Below are 22,446 nucleotides of genomic sequence, written 5' to 3'. Positions count from 1 at the left end.
AACACTTAAGATTATGGTATCTCAGTGCTACTCATCCTCCTGGGATTTAGTGACACTGTCACATTTCTAAGCCAAATAACTTAATGTTATGCACCCACAACATCCTGAATTCACAGATCTCAGCAGTGCAAGATATTTTGAGAAACCCAACTTGCAACACCTGGTATGGCAGGGGATATGTGATCCTGACAAGACATTAAATCTGATGCCACTTGCACTAACAGCTCTCTCTAAGCTGTAAGAAGGTGGTAGATCGTGGGTTTTGTGTGGTTTTCTGTTTTGTTTTGGTTTTAAAAATGTATACATGATGAAGTTTTCTGTCTGGATTTCTTAAATGTATTAGCCTAATACCCCTCTGTGAGAGCTTTCTGCAGATGGGAGCACTGAGAAATAAAATCAATAGATGTCAGCAGTGGAAGTGCTCTCCTAAATTTATGCCAGAACCACATCACTCTCCTCCCAGCTTCCTCTGCTTTTCACAATCTTTCAGGATCATCCTTGTCAATTAAAAGACCAAATCAGAATTCAGCTTATGTTGTTTTATACTATTTGACAGAAAGTCTCTGCTCAAAAGGCAGACAATTACATGCTCAAAATTCATCAACAGAATTATCCACTAATCCTAAGTAAAACTGTTCATGATTTTCATTTGAAAATTAAGTATATAAAGCACTGGAAAAGCAAATTTAAAAGGAAAAAAAGAACAATTATTTTTCTGCTTAGAACACCACAATATAACCAGTGTATTTCTTAGCTGTGACTAAATCACTTAAAGTATTTAAAACTAGAGAGTTTTTGTTTACTGCAATGGTTGTGATGAGCTACTAGATAATAAGTAAAGACTAAGCTCTGTGTTGCACGGGACAGACCTGACTAGAGCAGACATTGCAGCTGCTGGGTTTCCTCTTCTAAAACAGACGTGTGAGTTCAATCCCAAAGTCTGTATAATGCAAGTCTCTGAGTTCAGTAGGTTTGCCGTATGACAAACAGAAATCAGGGCATTTGCAGCCTCCAGGACTCCAAGGAATGAAGCAGTTTCAACTTCCACTTGGTCAATGGAAATTATGGCTGGATAGAAAACAGCAACCAGCATCCAGGAGCAGGTTTAGAAGTTGTGCAAACAACTACTGCCTATTTTCTGACCACAGAAAATCAGCAGGAGGCATCTCATGAGTAATACACTTCACCAGTAACAAGTATTCACAGAAAGGTTTCCAATAATTCAACTTAGGTTGTCATAAAATTGAAAAACAAAAACACATCAAAATTTGCATGAGACTCAATAAACATTTGAGAACAGTTTCAACTTGCATGCATAACCTTTCCACCATTACAGCACTTGATAGTGTAATGCATTTTGCAACTACTGATTTAAAATCTATATTGCACTGAAGTAAATGGCTTGTAAAAAGCCAATTAATTACAAATCGCTTTAGTCTATCTGTAGCTTAATTTATCACCAAAATACTGAGAAATTATCAGGAAACCTGATCAAAGTTTAAAATTGTCAAAAAGAATGTGTATTTACTTACAAATACATTTTCCTTGTATATGGTATTATTACTTAAAAGAATACACTTAATAATGACAAAGAAATGCTTTATTCATTAGATTTGGTGCAATCTTTTCTTCACTCTATTAAAATCAACTATGAAAAGAGTTTGATCCTGTTGTTCTTATTTTCTAGTGATTTGTAGAGCTTTCTTTATGACAATTTGCACATATTACAATCAAACCATACAAAAACTAACAGAACTTCAGAAAACAACAGACAGACTGGCTAACCAATAAGATTCCAAGTTTGACATGGTGTATGAGCTCCACTGTCTAATTGAGAATATTACTTGAAAATGAAAAAATCCTTCCTGAAAACTGTAGAACAAAGAGGAAATGTTAGTAGAAATAACAAGAGAAAAGAAAGAAAACCAACAAATTATTGTATTCAAAATCGTAATCAGTCATTTCCAAAAGCTGTTGCCTCTTCACTCTGTCATTGCTTTTTGTGTTTCAGAATTTCTATTCTAAATTTCTTGGGGAAATAACTGTCCTTCATTTGATACATCTCCAATAACACAAAAATATTATCTCCTTTGTTAGAATAAAGGAAAATCATACAGTCTGTACAGCTGGTGGTCCTACAGAGCCTCTCAATGCCACATTACATAGGTTGGTTCCTCTCAAACAGGTGCACTGAGTTTCTGAAACAGCATCAGAACACGGCAAGTTTGGAGGTGGTTTCAACTCTTCTTGATAATGATATTTACAACAACAAACAGACTCCTGACTTGGCTTCCCCTCCATTTGCATAACCCCCAGAGGCCACTCTGTTGGGATCATTCAGTTCCTCGAACAGTCCTGTCTCAATGATCTCTTCCTGCCAGGGTATCGGGACGGCTCCCGTCGCAAACCGTTTGAAGAACTTCTTGTCTTTGTCATCAAACTCAACTCCTCGCACTTCAGAGAAGTCAGCAATGTCTGCAACATCTTTGGCATAGACAACTGATGGATCTGGCACAAATGGAGGGTCAATAAGGTTTGCCTCTAGCCTGTGGAAATTTATAGTTTTGAAGAAACTGTGTTTTCTTGGGTCATCGTCTTCACTTCTGCAATAAAGCAAAAGTTTGTTAATCAGCAGGAGGATGTTTTGCTCTCAGAGAAGGACAAGTGTGTCTGTGTTTTACTCATGAGAGTATCTTAAAATAAGAAGATATATATCTCATGCAACACGATTCCTTTTTTGCTGACCAAAGAACACTGCATTGCACAGTGTAAGCAAAGCTGAGAGGCAGAAAGGATTCTGATCCCACTGCTCACGACGACTCCTCTCCGGGTATCTGTCTGGGCAAGGTGCCACAGGAGCTGCAGAGGTGTGCCTGGGACAGCCCTCTCCAAAGGTGCACTCCCACCACAACGGAGCAGACAGCAGCATGGCAGGGGACTGTGGGATTTACTGTCCAGCAATGGAAGTTCAAGGATTGGCTCTACATTAACTAGGATAAGAATATCTATTCAACTCTAGACTGGAGTACCTTGGGTTAATATATGTGGAGACTGACACTGAGCAACAACAGTCTGAACAGGAAACTGGTGACAAATGACATTTCTGGTTTTATCTTAATTCAAAGCAGCCACACATTTACATAATAAAACTCAGTTATGTCACTCAAATAAACACTCCTGCTTTTAGGGAGGCTGTTCATTCAAAATAAATACTCATAAATGAACAAAGATTTTTTTAGGCAAGAGATTCACAAACTGTGACATTAACAAAAGTATGTGTGCCACTGCCACAAACACAATCCTTTATTAGTATTGTTAATACCTAATAATAAAACCCAGAAAGGACTAAATAATTGTAAATGCATAAGTTAAATACATCCTATGAAAAGCATCTGCAGACCTCAGGGAGAACTTTGGCTGTAAAAGAAACAGTGAATTGTTTCCCTGCAGACCCAAAGAGAGACTTGTAGAATATTGAGATGGTAAGAATCCTCTGAGCCTCAAATGAAAGCTCTCTAAAGCATGTCCAAAGACCACAGCCTTTGAACTGCCTCTGGTGTCAAGGTAAGCAAAGTCTAAGTTTTGAAGTCTAGAGAAAGGAGGAGCAGAGAGCAGCACTGTGTTTTCCACAACTATGCATTCTTTTTTTAAATGTATTTATGGATGCAGTGCTCTTGGAAACAGTAATATAGAAAAACCAAATTTGCCTGAGTTATGGCCTCAGAAGATGGTAGTTCTAATACATTGCTTTTTGCTTTTCCCACTTCTTTACAAAATCACAGTTAGCAAAGTAACCTCTCATGTATTTCTAGACAATGTTCTATGAGCAAAATGCAATGCAAGCATTTGGCAAGTCTTTTTATCTCTGCAAGTGTGTAGAAGCACCACATAGAAGTAGATGATGTGTGACTGGAAAAATCCTCATTTTTCAAGGCCTCAATACTATGCACTCAGAACAGCTCCTCCAGCTTGGCACTGCTGCCTGTCCCTCACATGGACAGCTCCTGCCGTGCTTCCAGCCTGCCCTGCTGCTACCCAGGCACAGCCAGGATGGAACCTCCAGCTGCCCTTTTCAGCAACCCTGTTAGAATATCATCCCTTTGCACCTCTGCTGCCAGTTCTGAGCGAGCCACCCCCAGCCACTCTCTGCTGTTCACCACCATGACCAGGATGCTACACCACAGCCTGAAGCATGACAGAGCTGCCATCCAGGCATGCTGGGCAATGAAAAAGAGTGTTTTCAACCCTAAGGAGCCATATGAACATGACTATGAACGTACAGATTAAGCCAACAGGGATCATAACCTCTGCATTCACATAGTCCAAAACCATCTCCTAACTTACCCAGCTAAGTGATACCAAGTACTTGAGCAGCCTGACATGATTTATTCACATTTCCTGTAGGCTGAAGTGCACTAGAGCTGCTGTTCAAACTAACTAATGTCCTGGGACACTTGTGGGCCACTCCTACTGACAATTCTCCTGGGCAGATGCACTCATGGAAATATTCCTTTATTTTGCTTTTCCTTCCTGTAACACAAACCAAAAAGCACTGGAAGCTGGTGAAGGCTCCACAATGGATCAGTGCAGTGTTTCTCCTACTGAAACCATAAAAAGTTAAAAAATGTAAAGCTGCATGAATGCCATCTGCTGGAACTGAGGCATCTTCCAGCTTGCTGGAGATGAACTCTTCCTCTGAACTGCATTTTTACGTAACTTAAAAAGGAAGAGCAAATGAACTCATACAAAGTTGGTCAATTTTGCAATCTTCTATTAAAAAAAAAGAAAGAAAGAATCACTTTCCAGGTGTGGGATTTGAGATGTCAATCCTGAAAAGCTTGAGTGGAGAAAAGGGGTTATGTCTTTCCTCAGTTAGCTGGTGAAATCAAGTCTTCAGTAAAAGAGTGGAGTGTTTTAAAAGGTCAGGTGTACAAAGTAAAGCTGTCTTTGAGCAGCTTTAACTTATGCAACAGGCACTTCTGTAGATAAACCAAGCTCTTGTTGTCCTTAGTAGAATTACAGAACTAATCTTTACATAAGGATGAGCTGTCCTGAATAGTATTGCCTTGTGTAAGAGCGACATGCAGGCTTTTATTCTGCATGGTGCCCAGGTAGGGCACACATCCTTTTGTGTTCCTTCTCTAACCACGGCACATAAGAGTAGGGATCACTTAAGCAGCAGAAAACTAAAAATAACACGTGCCATTACCTTTCTGTGTACATTCCTCCCATTGCTGAGAAGGAACGGAACAACAAGCAGAGAGTGACTGTAAATGATGCCCTTGGCAGAGGGGATGTGGTTACGGTAAGTGAATTGGATGGTGCTGGTTTTGCTTCAGACTTGCTGAATGAACTTGACCAAATCACTCAGAATCTCTAAATTTCATTTTCCCACACTCTGAAATTTGTTTACTTCACAAAATGCTGTAAGTCTAAACATCTGCAAAGTATGCTGACTTGTAAGTTGGAATGCTCTAAATATTTTTGTGTTAAATGTACTTTTAAAATAAGCTTTTAGAACATATTCAAACAATATAGATTTTGTATTAAACATACTCTACGTGCTGTTGAAAATAACTTTTTTGCTGCTTTGCATATTTGTTGAAAAAATTCATCTGGCACAGAGAAGCTGTCTTCATTTAGTACTGGATTATTAAAGACGTGTATTAACGATATATTATCTTTCATTGGAGTTAATTCTCTCAGACAAATGTTTGCCCAGCATTTTGAAAAACGGTTCCACGTTGTTACCAAATACAAATTTAGAAGACTATCCATGAATTTTCAGTAAGATCCTTTGTCTATTGCGTCATTAGATTGGAAAAGCACCCATTACATATATTTGTATTCACAGATGATTCAAATCACATGGTATTCTAAAGACAGGTACTATCAGTTTCCTACTATTTTTTTTACATTTTTATTATATTTCTTTTGTCTATATTGCAAATGTAGATCCACAATCTGTCTCATTAGAAATGCACTAAATGGTTTATGTGTATATACATGCGCACACACATCAGAGGTATCAGAGGGATGACAAGTTAAACATTACAATGTTTAGCTTTGCAGTTTTCTTCTTATTGAACAGTTCCTTGAAATTTCTAAGACAGGGACATACCCACCAGTCCTCACGAACCCAAAGCCCCCAGAGATGTTTTACTTTAGAAGCATTTGTGCCCAATATTCTTTTCCTCCTTTTTCTCCCTGGGAGAGTCAGGCAGACCAGGCCCTCTGTAAGATTTGTTTTAAAGCACTTGAGCAAAGCAGAGGGGTGAGGTGCCTTCAGCAGGGAGCCAGTGACGCAGCCCTGCGAGTTCAGTGTCTGCAGGGAAGAGAATCCACTCTGCAGACTTGGATTGCTGCCCACACCATTCCAGTAAGTGATACAGCCCAAGATTCTGCATTCAGCCTGCACCAGCACAAGTGCAGGTTTCTACTGGAGTATCTTTTACCTTCAGGAAAGAATGTGGAAGAAAAACAGGTTGCTCCCTTCTCTGAAAACTATATAGAGTCTAATGCAGAAAACAACAGAAGGGAACTCCTATGAGTTGTCTGGAATGAGGGCACATAACCACACTATTGCAACAACATTCCTTACTTCCATATTATCTTCAAAACTTTCCACCTCTCTATTCCTAGAAATGAAAGGGAAAATGCAGCACTCTGTACAAAGTGAAGGTCTAACCCATTTTGTGTAATATGCAAAATAATGATATTCTTCGCAGCTGTAATCTGCATTTTACTGGGTTTGAGAAGCCATACCTGCTTCCCAAGCGGTCCTCTTTCTTCTTAGCCAAAAACAGTCGGCAAATATCTTTTGCTTCCTCTGTAAAGCTGGCATGTTCAAATTTCACCTCATCTTCCAGAGTTCTTCTTTTAACCTCATCCTTATTGACCTTTTCTTTGTAATCCTTGAATGGTGTTCGCCCAGCAACCATCTCGTAAATAGAGCAGCCCATGGCAAACCAGTCCACAGGGTAGCTGTACTCCTCTTCCTTCAGGATTTCTGGAGCCATATAGCCATTTGTCCCAGCCTATTGCAAACATACAGACACATTACTGCCCAGTGTCAGCAATGAAATGCATACAATTCAACAGACCAGTCTAAAATTCCTCCAAAATATTAGTTACACTGCTGATAGATTTTGCATCTAGAAACTCTGAATAACTGATTTTTTTTATCTGGAAACTGTGAGGTGTAACTATTTTAGCACAGGGACTATATCTGTCTTTAAACATTTCAGCATATGGGAAAATATGCTTTTCAAAAGTGAAATGTCTGTGCAATTTCTACCTAAAAGTGGTTTATTTTTAAATTCATGTCTATCTTCCTTTCTTCTTCCAAATTACTTTTCTTCCTGTTGAAGACAGTGTTGTTGGCTTTGTCCTGCAAACACAGGAAGAAATCAATTTGAAAAGATTTTGAAGAAGACAAAAATCAGGCAAAACAATCACTGATTCCCACCTCATTCAATGTTTATAATGGTCCAGCACAGGGGTCTGCAGCCAGTGAGAAAATTCTCATCCAGCCAGTAGCTGGGCTGCATGGGAAAGTCCTGGCCTGCCTCCCTCTTGGCTTCTGGGTGGAAGTTCTACCATCAAGGGCCAAGAAAAACTCCTAAAACCTATGAAAATTATCATTTGTAAATGACACTCACTAGTGTGAAAAAACGAGTTTGTACTTCCTGACCAAAAAGAGTTGTCTGAATAAAGAGTGTGTGCAGCACTGATGGCCCCTTCCCCAAGAGAAGTGGCCACTCTGGGAGGGGAATGTGCCTGCCCCTTCCCAGGCCAGGCCTGGCACATTCCCCTTGGGGGACAGGCTGCAGTGCCCAGAACAGCTGCGGCTGCCTCTCTCCCTCGGGAGCTGATCCACCTGGGAGGGGACCAGCCTCTGCACACACTTTCTGCTGCAGGACACAGGGCTGAGGACGTGGCGCTGCCACCGTGCAGCGTCCCCTCGGCTGACCCAGCACCTACGGCCACATCCAAGGCAGCCTTTTGCATTTGCCACAGCCAGCTAACACTGACAGCTATGTCAGATGTTGCTTGTACCTCTCATACCCATTTGAAATACTAGGACTGATGTATTACTAGTATTAAAATCTAAAATTAAAAAACTGTGTTTCTGCAAAATCCCGCTAAAGGCTATTCAAGACTATCGTTGTTACTGCTACCAGAATACAAGTAGTGACAGATTCACTCCAAAGCAAAAAAGTTAGAAAAAGATAACTAAAAGTAGAGCACATTTGGGCAAATTGTATTTATAATAAAGCACAGCTCAACAGACACATTTGATTTTATGGCATTGGGGTAACTCCTCTAATATTTGCAAATTTAGGCACAGTATTTCCAAGTTAAGTCTCCCTATAAACTTTAGCTTGTGTCACTACACATTTTGGCATGCTGTACTGTAAACAGTGTGTGCAAGAGGGAACATCCATGAAACATAACCTTAATGGACAGAAAACTTAATCCAGTTGGTTTTTCCTCTGTAGTTTTTTTTTACTTTTAGGGGTATAGAGCAAAATCCTCCACTTTGTTGAAAAACAGAAAAGAGATGAGAAACACAAAATTATCAGTCAGGTTGAAAGCAAAAGAAAAGGTCAAAAGCAAACCTTTGCCTCCCTTGCTAAAGCCACAGAAGTCTGGGCACTGCAGCAGCTGACATCATCCCACAGGCAACTGGGACTGCTCACACTGAATTTTTCTAAGTAAAAGTTAGTATTTAGAGACACCCTGACAGTATTACATTTTTAGGTACAATTATTGCCCTGTTCAGAGAAGGGGACAAGTGCTCAAACACAGACAACAGACCCCAAATCCCTCTGGCCCCAAAAGAACCTGGAAGGGAGAGGAGAGGTACAAAGTAGTAGAGAAATTCTGGTACAAAAGGACGGACACAGAGCTCGTGAATTGGTGAACACAGCTCTGAAGAGGCTTCTGGAATATTTCATTCCCCCTCCTTCTGGGAAGCAATAAACATTCTTATTTTTACTGAGGTGAAGCTGGGGCACTAATGCCTTGAAGAACTGATGAGTCATATTATCATCAAAATGTGCCCTGACAGCACAGTATGGTCTTTGTGATAAGACATTACTTTGCTGCAAGTTAACATCATCATGCAGAACCTGGGAAGATCTGACATGGAGAAGTCAAAAATCAACTGTCACAAATGTGTCTCAAGGCAGCTCAAGTCCAGAGTGCCTTTCTGGCTTCCACTTGTGTTCTTTCTTCCATAGTTCCTTTTCCAAAAGAAACAGTTACCAAGCAACCTCAGTCCCTTCCACGTGTATTTTCCACATCCCTCCAGCAGGACACACCATCCAAAGAGCTCTGTGCTTGGACATGGTGCTTGTGGGGAGCACGGCCACGGTCGCAGCCCAGAGGGACTCAGGAGCACAGTTAATAGCAAATAAAGATGGCCCAGCAGCAGCCACCCCTCAGACTGCAGTGACAGGCTGTGGATGAGCTCAGCTGTGAACAGGAACAAAACTTCAAAATCCTAAATTAGTAGCACTGAGCTCTTTCGAGCTGTTACTGAGCTGATCCAACTCAACCTGAGGAAGACTAGAAACAGATTGTTCCTCTGCTATGCCAAACCACTTCAGTTCAGCATGTCATGAGAGCTGGTTTTCTCATGGAGATATCCAAACCTGAATCCAAAACCAAACCTCACCCAATCCTGAAGCTTTCCTGCTATTCACAGTGAGGGAACAGGCTGAGGAGCAGGAATCTAAACCTAATCTCATAACACTTAAGTCTCAAAATGCACTAGTACATTACTATTTAATAGCAGAAACAAACACACTTCACAAGTAATCAGCAGTGATGCTTAAGGGGAAGAAATGCAAAACAAAACCAGGGAAGAAATATATAAATCTCTACTATCTTTATCAAAATAGGAATTTAGAGAGAGAAAGAAAAGAACTTAAATTTTAGTCTTTTTCACCTATTTCTATGTATGTGTGGCTTTGACAAAATCTTTTGGGAAGAAAGATGCTGAAACCAGAAGCATTTGCTGTATTAGGGAAGACAAAAAATGAATTATTCAGCCCCCAGAACTGGAAGAACATGAATCTTTCAGATGCAGATTTATTTATTCTTTAATCTTAGAGAGTAGATAGTACTAGGGGAAAGCTAAAACATACCATCTCTACACTAATCGTTATGGAGAACAAGATGTCCAAGATCAGATCATCTTTCAAGGCAAAGAGCTCCTATGGCAACAGGAAAGGCGGCCTCAGTGACTCAGGAGAGGTTCATCTAAGGATGGAAAACAGCTTTGTGAAGGGAGTTTTTAAACTACAACTATCAATAGCAGTGAGATTTGAGCAGCAAAACCCAGTGTATTAGGTGGAAAACTTATCCACTGATTCCCAAAGCAGAAGTGAATTAAAGTAATGAATTAAATTCATCTCAGCAGGCCCAGAAGTAAATAAGTATGCTGTAAATTATAGTCAAGTGCAAAAAGGGAAAAAAAGAACAGAGAGCAAAGGAATTAAAAGTTACCAGAAAAGATAAATGCATTATTTTTGAGAAGGGGTCTATTTCCCATGGGTTGGTATTGAATATTTAATGCAGTTAGAATTATCTGACCATGCCTCAGAATGGCTATCTCTGAGTGTGGGATACTGGTATGTCAATCACACAAAAAATGACTAGGTTTGTATGATTTTGCAGATGTTTTCATTGAATACAATATATAAGTAAATTCAGAAGCTGTATATTAACTAAAACCCACTTTGTCTTACTAGATCTTATTTTACATGGATAAATTTCACTCTTTTAATGGAAAGAGGAAAAATAAAAACCCCACACTCAATTCCTTTGTTGTCAGCACTACACAGCTAGGATGCCCATTGGGTTTTGACTGAGACTAAGACCAGCACATTATTTTCTTCTTTCCTGTAGAATTCCTAAGACAAGGAACCATTTGAACAGATCTGTTGACTGCTCAAGTGATCTTACAGAGACAAACACATGATATTACCCCTTCACTGACCTGGAGGCATCTAATGGGACACAATAAATACAAATATCACAAAGAAGACAAGGAATGTTATATTATCCCAACTTTTTACAGAAGGCAGGAATCATATTCCATTGCAGAGGCACACAACTTTTTGAAGCAGAGTCAGTAAAACGCTTGCTCTTCATCTAATACTGTCTTTTGTGAAGATGAGCAGGATGCCTTACTTGGGGATGTTGTTTGAAATGAAAATAAATCATTACATTTCAGTCAATTAGAGTTTAATTGACTTCTTTTGAAAAGGGTTCACAGATCTCCTTCTCCCTTTATTTCACTACCTTGAGAACAACCCAAAATACAATTTTTCAATAATCCTCTAATGACCAATGTTGCCCTTGGATACATCAGCAAAGTTCTGTTAAGTGGATTGTTTCTGGGAGTGTGGTTTGACAGGGCATAGTAGGAATGACTCATCTGAAAGTATACAAATGTTTCTTCTGCGAAATGCAATCCTGGATAAATTTTTCAAAGGTCACATAATTACAGTGTTTCAGTAGTACAAGATGTGACCCTGTGGAACAGGGAGCGCACTGGGTTCTCAGTGCAGGTGGCCCAGAGAGCTGCGCAGAGCGAGGCCATGTGGCACACTCATCCTCACACCCTGTCCCACCAGGACAGCCCCTCCAGTGCCACGGGGGTCCCACCTGCCAGCACAGGCAGGCCAGGAACGGAACTCTCTGGAGCTTTCAGCAGCACAGGAACAGGCAAATCAGGAGAAACGGGGTTTAGATCGCTCTACCTTTTCCCACAGATCTCTGCAAAACAAACTCAATTGATATCATAAACCAAACAGTAAAGCAAATCCGAATGTCTATCTTTTGTTTGCCATGGCACAAGAACTGTTGAACAGAGGAAAAAAAACAAGCTGAGTTTAGCTCCATCAGCTGTTTCCTGGGGCTCAGTCCTTCCTTCCTCCAAGGGGTGCCACTGCCTGCTTTGTTCTCTTGTCCAGCTGCTCCTCCGCTCCTGCAGCATGGCCTTAACAGACCCTGCAGGAATGCAGCAACAGACCACAGACAGCTCTCCTCTGCACACAAGTGAACAGGCCCTGGATGTGGAGAACAACAACTGCTCTGCCTCTGTCACTCACTTTACCATCTTAATTTTTCTCCCAAGAGCCCCTTGAGGAGGAGCAGAGTGTCATTCAAATGAGTCACACAGAACTGCAGTCCCTCCACATTTTACCACCACGTGTTCACGCAGTAACAAGAAATCTGCTGGTCAAATTAATAGACAGCTATCTTTTAAAAGAAGATAAAAAATCAAATCTAAATAGGACAAAAGGTACTCTGGAAAGTCTCACAGAACAAAGACTTTAGTGTATTGATAATGCTTAGGAAAGGGAAGGACCTTCCTTTGGGATGGCCCATCATAAACTTATGGGCTCCTGAGTCAGAGGAACACAAGGATTGTTCAGAATACCAGGAAAAAAAAGTGAGAAAGACTGTATAGGAGCTTAGGAGCTACTGAGTCCCACATGCACAAGATTCAAGACCAAACTTTTCTCATTTTCACACAGGAACATAATTTTCAGAGGGAAAGCTGTCTGCTTTAAAAAAAAAAAGCTCCCACAGAAAAAAGCACAAAAGGGACAAAAATTTCTGCTATATTAGAAAAAAAAAAACCAAAATTGCCTTTGGGTTCCAAGTCACAAAACGGAATAGTGAAAAGTCCACCATTGGTTTTTACTCTTTTAAGTCTGGCCATGAGCATCACTGAAATGAAGGAAGTGGCACAAAGGAAAGAGAAGGTCACACTGTGCAGAGGGGACAGGCTGCCCCTGTGCTCCTGCTTGGGAAGAGAAACAGACACAGGGACAGCATGTTTTTCAGTTTAGATCCACACTGTATGGAATTCAAAGGAATAAATGGCTTGAGGAAGGACAGTCCAGTAACTGGGCACCAATTTCAGCCTTGGATTTTAGAGCATCTCCCTGCCTTCTTCCTGCATGATCTCACATAAATCTTTGCCTAGATCCCTATTGGAGACAGAACAGCTAACATTCCCACCTTGGGGAAGTGTCATCAGAAGAAATACACATTCATAGAATGGGAAGCAATCAGACATTAAAGGGATGGAGCACTTAGGACAGGCAGAACACTTGGTACAGACTCATAACCACACAATTAGAATTCAAGAATTATCAGGATTCTTTAATATTCCTGTAACGTGATTTTCCCTTTAACTTCCTTTTAAAATTCTCCTGACCACTTCCCACCTAAAATGTGGGAATAATAATACTTCAGAGATGTTTATGGTTTCTTTAATGACCACAGAATGTTCCATAAACAATGTCAATAAGAGAGAAAACTGTTCATCTACGTAGCTCTGTCAGTATTTTATGCAGCTCTTCACAATGAATGCAAACACGGTGCCATGGCAGCACACATAGGCTGCTGCCTCAGAAAGGGGCCATGCAAGAGAAATTCCATGTTCTCTGCCAGTGGGACGGAGGGAACAGGACTGCAGGGGGTCCTGGGAGGGATATGGGCCCTCCAGTGGAGGTACAGGCACTGTAGGCTAAGCAATGGGAATGCCAATGAGGCCTGCACAGTTTCTGCTGATCACTGAACTCCAGGGCATTTCAACCACCTTACCTTTCAAGATTACGACTAATGCTGGGGGTACAACTGTTTAAAATGTAAATGCAGCAGGATGGGTACTGGCTGTATCACACCAAAGGCCCACATGGTCCCTTTACTGCCTGTGAATTGGCCAAAAAAAGGATGTATAGGAAGTCTGCAAGAACCTGGTGTGTGCATTGAGATGTCTCTAACACCTTCCCAGACCCAAACTACTTGCAATTAAAGGGTTTCCAAAGACAGAAGTGGTTTCTCCCAACCAAGTTTTTTTCCATCTCCACTCTCCCTCTGAACCTGGATAAACTCTTAAACCCTACAAGACCTTTTGCAAGAGAGTCCTGCAGCTTAACTACATCCTGTGTTAAGAACCACCCACATGCTACCTCTCACTAGTGGATTTTAAACTTGAACAATGGGCAAACCCAAGCCCACAGTTTTCCCCTCCATGTGTCTGTAATTCCAGGATTCAAAAAAGTAATTATATATTTGTTAACGGAAACTACTCATGACAGTAAATGGAGTGTCACATGTAGTCCAGTAAGAACAGAAGTACCACATTCCTCACATCTCACAGCTCACTGTTCCTACAATGCTGCTTCTGGCCAAAGCTGTCAAATCAAAAGTTCAAAGAATGACACTGTCAGCCAAATGTTGCATTTCTTATCCAATGAAACGAAAACATCTTTGATGCTCTTGAGTCAACAAGTGGCACACTAGATGATTTACCAGAGATCATGCCAGGATGTACACTATTTTCATAGAAAATGCTGTAGCATTTATTGTCAGATTCTGTCAGATTCTGTTTCACAGGATCAAGAACAATGTTAAAAGTCATGCAAAGACACCTGATGCTACATCATGAAGAGCTCCACTCTCTCTTGCAGTGAGGGGCCCAGCACTGAACACAGCACTCAAGGTGTGGCCTCACAGTGCCCAGTACAGGGGAACAGTCACTGCCCTGCTCCTGCTGGCCACACTACTGCTGCCACAGGCCAGGATGCCACTGGCATTCATGGCCACCTGGGCACACTGCTGGCTCATGTTCAGCCAGGTGATGACCAAGAACCCCTTTTCCCACTGGACAGCTCTCCAGCCCCTCTGCCCCTGGCCTGTGGCACTGCAGGGGGTTGCTGTGACCTAAGGGCAGGATGTGACCCTTCACCTTGTTGAGCCCTGTACAATTGGCCTCTGCCCATTGCTCCGGCTGGTCCAGACCCCTCTGCAGGGCCCACCTACCCCTCCAGCAGATCTACACCCCACCCAGCTGGCTGTCATCCTGAACTTGCTAAGGGTGCACTCAATCCCCTCATCCAGATCAGGGATGGGGGCATTAAACAGGGCTGCTCCAGCACTGAGCTCTGGGAGCCCCATTCATGGCTCAGCTGGATGTAATTCCATTTGCCACCACTCCCTGGGCCAGGCCACTCACCCAGTGAACAGTGCACCCATCCAAGCCACGAGCAGCCAGTTTCTCCAGGGGAATGCTGTGGGAAACAGTGACAAAGACTTTACTACAGTCCTGGCAGACACATCCTCAGCCTTTCCCTCATCCACAGAGTGGGTCACCCTGGCACAAAAGGGGATCAGGATGGTCAAGCAGGACCACTAATCCTACATGGCACACTTCAAAATGCATAAGCAGAAGGGTGGGTTTGAATCTGCAAACAGAAGCAAGTCCCTGTAATTCTGAGCAAATGAAGAGCTGGCATTTTTCAAAGTGGAAAGGAAGAACAAATTTTTACAGAATCTTATCCAATAAGAGTGCCATCTGATAACGAACAAAGGTTAACTGTAGAATAGCTTGCTGAGTTATTTTTCATTTCACAAGTCTAAACCCTCCTCCTGCTTCTCAACTGCCTTGAAATTAAACTGCAAGTTTCAGGAACATCTAAATAGATTTCCTTCTGTTTTCCTAAGAAATAGAATCTTATAATAAACAAACATACAGGAGGGCAAAAGGGCATTTGGAGTAAGATTTTAACCAAAACATGTTTTTCCTATAAAAATATTATGATGTCCTTCAAATATATAAAACACAGCACAGGAAAACTGTGAAGGAGCCTGAAACCTCTGAAGATATGAATGCACTTTTATAAATACTACAAAAATATGTTTGTGTTATTTTTTGCAGTTATTATGTCAATATTTAAGCTCTCTGGCTCACACATCTGCACAAAAGTCCTTCGCAATTTACATGTAGCAGTTGCTTTGCACAAAAGCCATACCCAATAAGGGCAGAAAGTTCTTCCCGAAATAAACAGCAAATACACACTGACTTCTGGAAGAATAGAATTGAGTCCTCTGTATTTCAACATGCAGGGGATATGAGGGTACCAAGCAGAAGAACCTGCTGTCTTTTCTCACAAGCATTCTCAGGAAATTAAGTAGTATTACTTTTTTGGGTAAAAGCAGGAGCACTTGACTCGCAAGAAGTGAATTGAGTTGTATAAGAAGAATTTGCAGAGATCTCAAGAAAAAGATGACAGGTCAGACTGTTCAAGGGGAGAAACTTGAGATGAGGCTCCTCATTTCTGTCGTATGTGAAAGACCAAGTTCAACAATCAACCGGGTACATAACTGGATAAAACACTTTGTGTAAAAGCCATATTTGCAGGCTCTCAGTCTCTCCTTGTTGTCTAGTTCAACTCTGTAAAACAGAGAGAACATCAGCACTTAAAAAGCCGTAATTTTGATACAAACTATTTTTTGCACAGTATGATCCACACACCACATCAGATCATACAGGCACATGTGTATGAAATTATGGTATTTCTTAAAGTCCTGAATAATTTTATTACCACTGGCAAAGAGTTTTTTCTGTTTCCAGTGATCTGAGTAAGAGCCCTGCCTGAGTAAGTGTGAATACACACATCTCCTGGGAGACTGCACAGGCACACTGAGTATCAGGAGAAGATCCCATCTAATCCAGGTTTGTTTCATGAACAAAAAATACATTGAAAGTAGCTTTCAGTTGCCTTTTACTTTCTTTTATTTCTAAGCCTGTTATTACTTAAATTTTCGTTTTGTTTTGGGGTTTTTTGTGATTTCTCCATTCCAAAGCCAAGTAGCACTTCACAGATTAGCACATGTAGTGAAATTAAAGTTTTGTAAATTCTGTAATTATTACGTACCAATTGCTTACAACTGCCTGTGTATGTTCAAAGTGACATTCACATGGACAGCTGGATGTTTCTCCTTGATGCTTTAGCAACTGAGAAGAAAGGGAGAAAACTAAGGCTGGGTATTCAACTCTTCCTAGACCTTTGTAAGGCTCTGTTTCTGAAAGCAGGGTATTTTTATTTATAATAGTCACAGGCAACTGGTATAAGGCACACAAGTATTTTTCAAAAGGAGTGTAAGTAATAACAGCACTTAAAGAATACAAAGGCTGCTTCTTCAATTACATAAGTGTTAAATCACCAGTTGCACAATGCCTTTTCTGCAGCATGAACACACATCACTTTTTAAGACCACACTGAAGTCACCCATCCAAAACTCAGAAAACCTTTCTACCCACAAAGAAAACATCTTTGGCTGGTGAACAGTACATAAACATTATAGTTTCACAGACACCTTCACTGAAAACTTAGAAAATGTCTAAAACAGGAACTCATTAACTAGCTTATTACTTGTGCCATGTGACAACCTAATCACCTAATAAGATTTACAAAAGGGATTAATGGATCCTCCAGGTGATGTATGGGTGATGTGCTCTTATTCATACATGAGGGGCTGGGAATTTTTTATGCTTTGAAAGCAAAAGACATTTAATCTTTAAGAGCTTGCACACCCATGAGAGGTGTACAGAACTTTCATAATTCATTGAAACAGAGTAATTTTTGCAATCTCTAATGAAATGAATACAAAAATAAATCCATTTTATTACAGTCTATAGATCAGCAGCAATATCCCTTAATTAGTGACTGAAAACTTTAAGATTTAAATTGTCAGTTCATACCATCATCCAAAATCTGGAAGCAGCTCTGTGATGTTGGGCACTGCACTCAGACACCAGTACAATCCAGATTTGGCTTGGAAGGAACATGCTTTCTGCCTGAGCTTACAAAAATGGCCCTATATAAAACTGTGCCCACAAAACGGTGAACTGAATAGATTTCATTTGACAAACCTCCCTTTGGGGTGAAAAAACCCAAACCTATACAAATCACTTTTTTTTAAAGTGGTAACAGTTTGGTAGTCATACTCAAAAAGCACACTATAATGTAAAATTTTCTGCTGATTTCAAATCACAATATAAATGTGAACAAAAATTAATTTAACACCATTTTTATTTTATTACAGGGATACATGGTGAAGCTTCAGGCAAATTTGTAAATGTGGTCTTTGGTCTTCTTGTGTATGACATTAGTATAAATAATAATAGTATCTATCTCTCATATAATGTTTTTTAGGAGGTGCTTTCAAAGGATTCAAATATGAGTAGTTTACAGAAATGCAAAATGATACCAGGAATTATTTTTAATTTAACTCACTCATGATATAGAAAATGAAAAAAAAAATCTTTTTCTTTTTTCTCTTATTTTAGTGTTTTGAATTAATAAAGCTGCTTTTAACAGGAGTTCCTTGTAACACATTACAATCATGCAGTACACCATTCATTGCAGGTTTTGCCCTAATGAAAGCACCAAATAATGGTGAATAGAGCTTCCAAAAACAGCGATCAACAGAAGAGTCATGAACAACTTGATGACTCATAGAAGGTGAGGAGAAACAACCACCTTGAGCAGTATTGCTTTGACATTCTACCCTAGAACGAACAGAAGTGGTTACACATTGCTACATACACTGTTTCCTTTTGGTTTTTTCCTCTGCCAAACATCACATATTTACAAGGATGAAAACCTGCCCTTCCTCAAAACTATGTTTTCTGACCATAGTAACTGCATGCATCTGGAACTTGCACAGCACAGGAAGGTTTATAGCTTTGGATTTAAAATGCCATCTTCACAAACAAAGCAACATTCCCAGTTCACAGAAGTTCTACCTAAAAACCTGCATTAGCTTTCACAGAAACTGCATTTTCACACCCTGAGGAGTGTGCATCTCATTTTAGTTACTTACTATCCATACAAACAGCAGTTTCCATGTTTTCTTTCAGTGAGAACTAAAACCACTCATAATACAAAGTTCCTAAATGGCCAGGAAAATACCCTTCAATATTATTGTATTTAACATCAACAGATGTGTACTTCAAGCAAGATGCAAAAGGCCACTAGAAGGTCCTCTCTTCTACGGAACTTCTAATGTGAAAGACTTGGGGAGTTTAACCTAAGGTAGTTAGACCAGGTCATAATGTTGCTTCTGTTTCTTCATATGCTTAGTGTATTTCAGACACATTCTCTCATTATATATATCTTTAAGCTCCAGATACCTTGAGAGAAATAGGCCTGTTTCATAGTTAAGCTGCCTACATATTGCTTGTGTAAACCTCCTGGCACTATCATGAATCCCTATGAGTTTGGGATCACCACGGGCACAGCTGAAGTGCCACACAATCTAACTCACCCAACAAAATCCAGCTGGTCATCCATCTTTTTCTTCCTACACATGCAGACAGGCAGACACATTTGCAAATTGTCAAAAGTTGCTACCTTTTCAGGAATTAATTTGTGGGAGAGAGGAAGGTTGGCAATGGTTTATTGTGCAGCACCATCAACACCTGCAATACAATCAGTAGGACCAAAAGTGGAATAGAAGGAGTCACATGTTTGACTGCTGCTCCTTAAACAGGTAATTGGTTAAATCCCTGAGTATGCAGCATTGCTCAAGGCACCAGGCATCTGCCCCCCTAAAATCATTGGTTCAAGAGCTGAAGAGAAACAACAGGCCAAAGTTGATTCCACTCTTTCTGTGCAAAACAAGTTATTTTACTACATGTAGTACCTGGAGAAGTAATTAACCAAATCTTCTTACGACCTGTCTCAGAATGAAATGACTACGTAAGGTCTTTAGCAAAGAATAAATTCCAGGGAATTAAGTCTTGGACTCAATCAGGCATTAGAAAGAGAACAGCTTCACTTCCTATTCCTCATGTTCAATGAATATGTACTCACCCTCTGAGTGATGCTTTTTCCCTCTCTGACTTTCACTGCCAGCCCAAGATCAGACAGTCTGCAATTCCCATTATCATCCAGAAGGACGTTTTCTGGTTTCATGTCTCGGTACACAATGTTGATGGAATGGAGATGCAGAATCCCACAGGTGATCTGAGCTGAGTAATAGATGATCCTCTTCATTTCCAAACCCCTTTCTCCCACATTGTAGATGTGATACTTCAGATCCCCTCCATTCATGAGGCTCATAACAAGACACAGGTGGGTTTTGGTCTCAAAGGCATAAGCTAGTGTGACTATGAAAGGGCTGTTGACCTTCTCCAGGATCTCTTTCTCCAGCAGTGCCATCTTCTCTCCGCTTTTCTTTTTCAACCTTTTCTTATCCAGTTTCTTGCAGGCATACATCTTGCCAGTATTTTTCACCTGGATGGCACAAACCTAGAGAAGATGCACATGGAAAGTTAATGAAGGGATTTGACAGAGACTGGGTAGTAATAGGCAGAAACTGGGGAATCCCTGGTCCCTATTAGTAGCTGCTGATGCCAACTTCCATGAAGAGTATATTAGCAGAGAAAATAAGGAAGAAACACAAGAGTACAATCTGTTCTGGACCAGTGGTGGATCTGATGCAAAGTTCTTGAGGACACAACTAGCAGTCATGTATTAGCAAATAAAAGGAACAAGGTCAAGAACAAAATTCTGTAACCATAAACAGCACACACAGATTGCATCTGTACAGTAAAACTCTCTTGCCTCTCAATAAAGGTAACCTCATTCATACTGTAGTTTGGGAACAGATGGTATCTGTCCTTCTCCTTAAACTGCAGCTAGGAATTCTCTGGGAGTGTGTGAGCTAGCACAGGCTAAAACGGTGCCGAGGAGCAGACTAGTGATTAATAATATAGGCAGTCATGCAAGCTTTGGTAAAGAAGCCTGGTTTTTTACTAGCACAGATACAGAACATAAAAACTTTAAAGTAACTCTTCACTAACAGGAGCCTCTACTGGCGTACAAATAACTCAGCCCAATCTCTGGAAAATGGGCAGTCTGAAGGGGCACATTTTGCAAATTTCTATACAATTTCTGAATCCACTGCTCTTTGTAAACCCACCTGCCAGTCTTGAAAGGGGAGGGATGACTCACATCCTTAAAGTGCAGCTCTTACCTCTCCAAAGCCACCTTTGCCCAGCACTCGGAACTCATAGAAGTATTTATCAGTTACCGGTTGCTTCTCAAAAACTTTCCATTGGAGGAATTTGTCATAGAAGGGGCTGGTCTGGAAGTCCTGGAAGGGCTTTTCTTTAAGGAAGAGTTTGGATTCCTCCTTGGCCAGCTGCACAATGTTCTCATAGTCTTTTGCTGTAGCTGCCTGGCATTTGCTGACCAAGTCAGAGCTCATAAAAGACAGATAGTTTTTGGAGCCTGTCTTAAGAAAATTGGTGATCATACTCTCCATGGTACTGCTCTTAGCATTGTCCTCTGCCAACTCCCAGGTTGACACCTCATCCAGGAAGTCCCTAGCTACCAAATATTCTGGCACTGTCTCTAAGAAGTCTCTGAAGAATTTCTTGCCAATGGGCTGCTGCTCACAGATGCTATCATAATCACCAGCAATGGACTCTCTATGCTCTTGGCATTGCTCAATTTTGGGCAGCGAGAGGCTCTTACGTCTCTTTTGCATCTCCTTGACATCTGCTTCTCCACTCTTCCTTGCCTGCAGGTAGGCTGTGTTGGCAATCAGGTTGTCGAGCCCCCCCATGTCACACATCTTGGCAAGCTCTTGGGGTGGCAGAGCCTGGTTTCAGACAAAATGAGTACCTGGCCCAAGTGCCGTGCTGTAGTTGCCCTGCACTTTTCCCTGCTAGTGGTGTGTGAGGTCTTCTGGAAAACACCAGAGAGACCAACTGCTTTTGCATTAAATACCTCTCAAGGATTTTCACTAAGTACCTTTAGATATATGCACCATTTGTGGAAAGTGACTGGTAAGAGGTTTCTCTGTAAGAAGCTTTGAGTTTGCTATGTATAGCTGAGGGATGACATCCTGGGCAAACCTTCCCACTGGCAGCACCAAACGCACGCAGTTCAGCTGCTCTTTCTCAGAAGGGCCCTGACAACCCTTAAACGCACTGAGATTCCCCTGCTGGCACAGTCCCTGCATGCTGGGAACATGCAGAGATTTCTGTCTGCAATACATGCTCTCTGCAACTCAGAGGCACTTTGGCCAGTCAGTAGGACAGCCCTGATCTCCCTTGCTCGACAGAGAACACCAACATACCCACAATTACACACGCCACGATCCGGTTTTATAAAAAGCTTTTATCACAAATCTGCCATGCCTGAAAAGACGTTGATATAGATGAACACGAGATGTTAAGTTTTAAATTACCACACAATTCAGTGCTTTGCAGAACTCAGGTAATACACCAGCAGTGAGCTGCACAGACAGCCCCTGCCCACCCTCCTGCCTGGCGTGGCTCTGTCTGAGCAGATTGCATGCAGGCTAAGAACTGCCGCGGGCCTAAAAATAGTGATCCCTCCATACGAAACAACATACACTTCTGACTTCATCTCCTACCTACAGAAAAAGCAAAAACACTTCACATGCCCAGCCAAATCTTGCCAAGATACTTCAATCTTCTGGCCACCATTTATTTTCCTTGCTGAGCTTTATGACAGAAAGTGCTGGGATGAGAAGATGGCAACAGCATATAGCTGAGGTGACATCAACAAAGGGACAAAGCTGATTATAATCCAG

General features: G+C 41.1%; 1 protein-coding gene across 1 annotated transcript; it reads right to left on the bottom strand.

Annotated features, from left to right (window-relative positions):
• Positions 1-1,585: 1,585 nt before the first annotated feature.
• Positions 1,586-21,506, bottom strand: GRK7 (G protein-coupled receptor kinase 7). Its single transcript, XM_071566439.1, has 4 exons — positions 20,857-21,506; positions 19,692-20,129; positions 6,766-7,037; positions 1,586-2,603 (listed from the first exon to the last, which is right to left on the bottom strand). Exons 1-4 carry the CDS (start codon positions 21,457-21,459, stop codon positions 2,261-2,263), a joined length of 1,656 nt encoding a protein of 551 aa, XP_071422540.1. The 5' UTR covers positions 21,460-21,506; the 3' UTR covers positions 1,586-2,260.
• Positions 21,507-22,446: the final 940 nt, after the last annotated feature.

Source organism: Pithys albifrons, chromosome 11, assembly GCF_047495875.1.
Source record: "Pithys albifrons albifrons isolate INPA30051 chromosome 11, PitAlb_v1, whole genome shotgun sequence".
Taxonomy (NCBI): Eukaryota; Metazoa; Chordata; class Aves; order Passeriformes; family Thamnophilidae; genus Pithys; species Pithys albifrons.
Note: the sequence above shows the minus strand (reverse complement) of the source record. Positions and strands in the feature narration are given on the sequence as shown.

What these genes read in the sequence shown, in the direction of transcription:
- GRK7 (XM_071566439.1), bottom strand. Translation starts at nt 21,459, where the DNA reads ATGTGTGACATGGGGGGGCTCGACAACCTGATTGCCAACACAGCCTAC. An exon ending in GCAAAGGTGGCTTTGGAGAG is followed by an intron (nt 20,130 to 20,856) that starts GTAAGAGCTGCA and finishes CATCTTCTCTAG; the next exon opens with GTTTGTGCCATCCAGGTGAA. An exon ending in GAGGACCGCTTGGGAAGCAG is followed by an intron (nt 2,604 to 6,765) that starts GTATGGCTTCTC and finishes GCTTTATTGCAG; the next exon opens with AAGTGAAGACGATGACCCAA.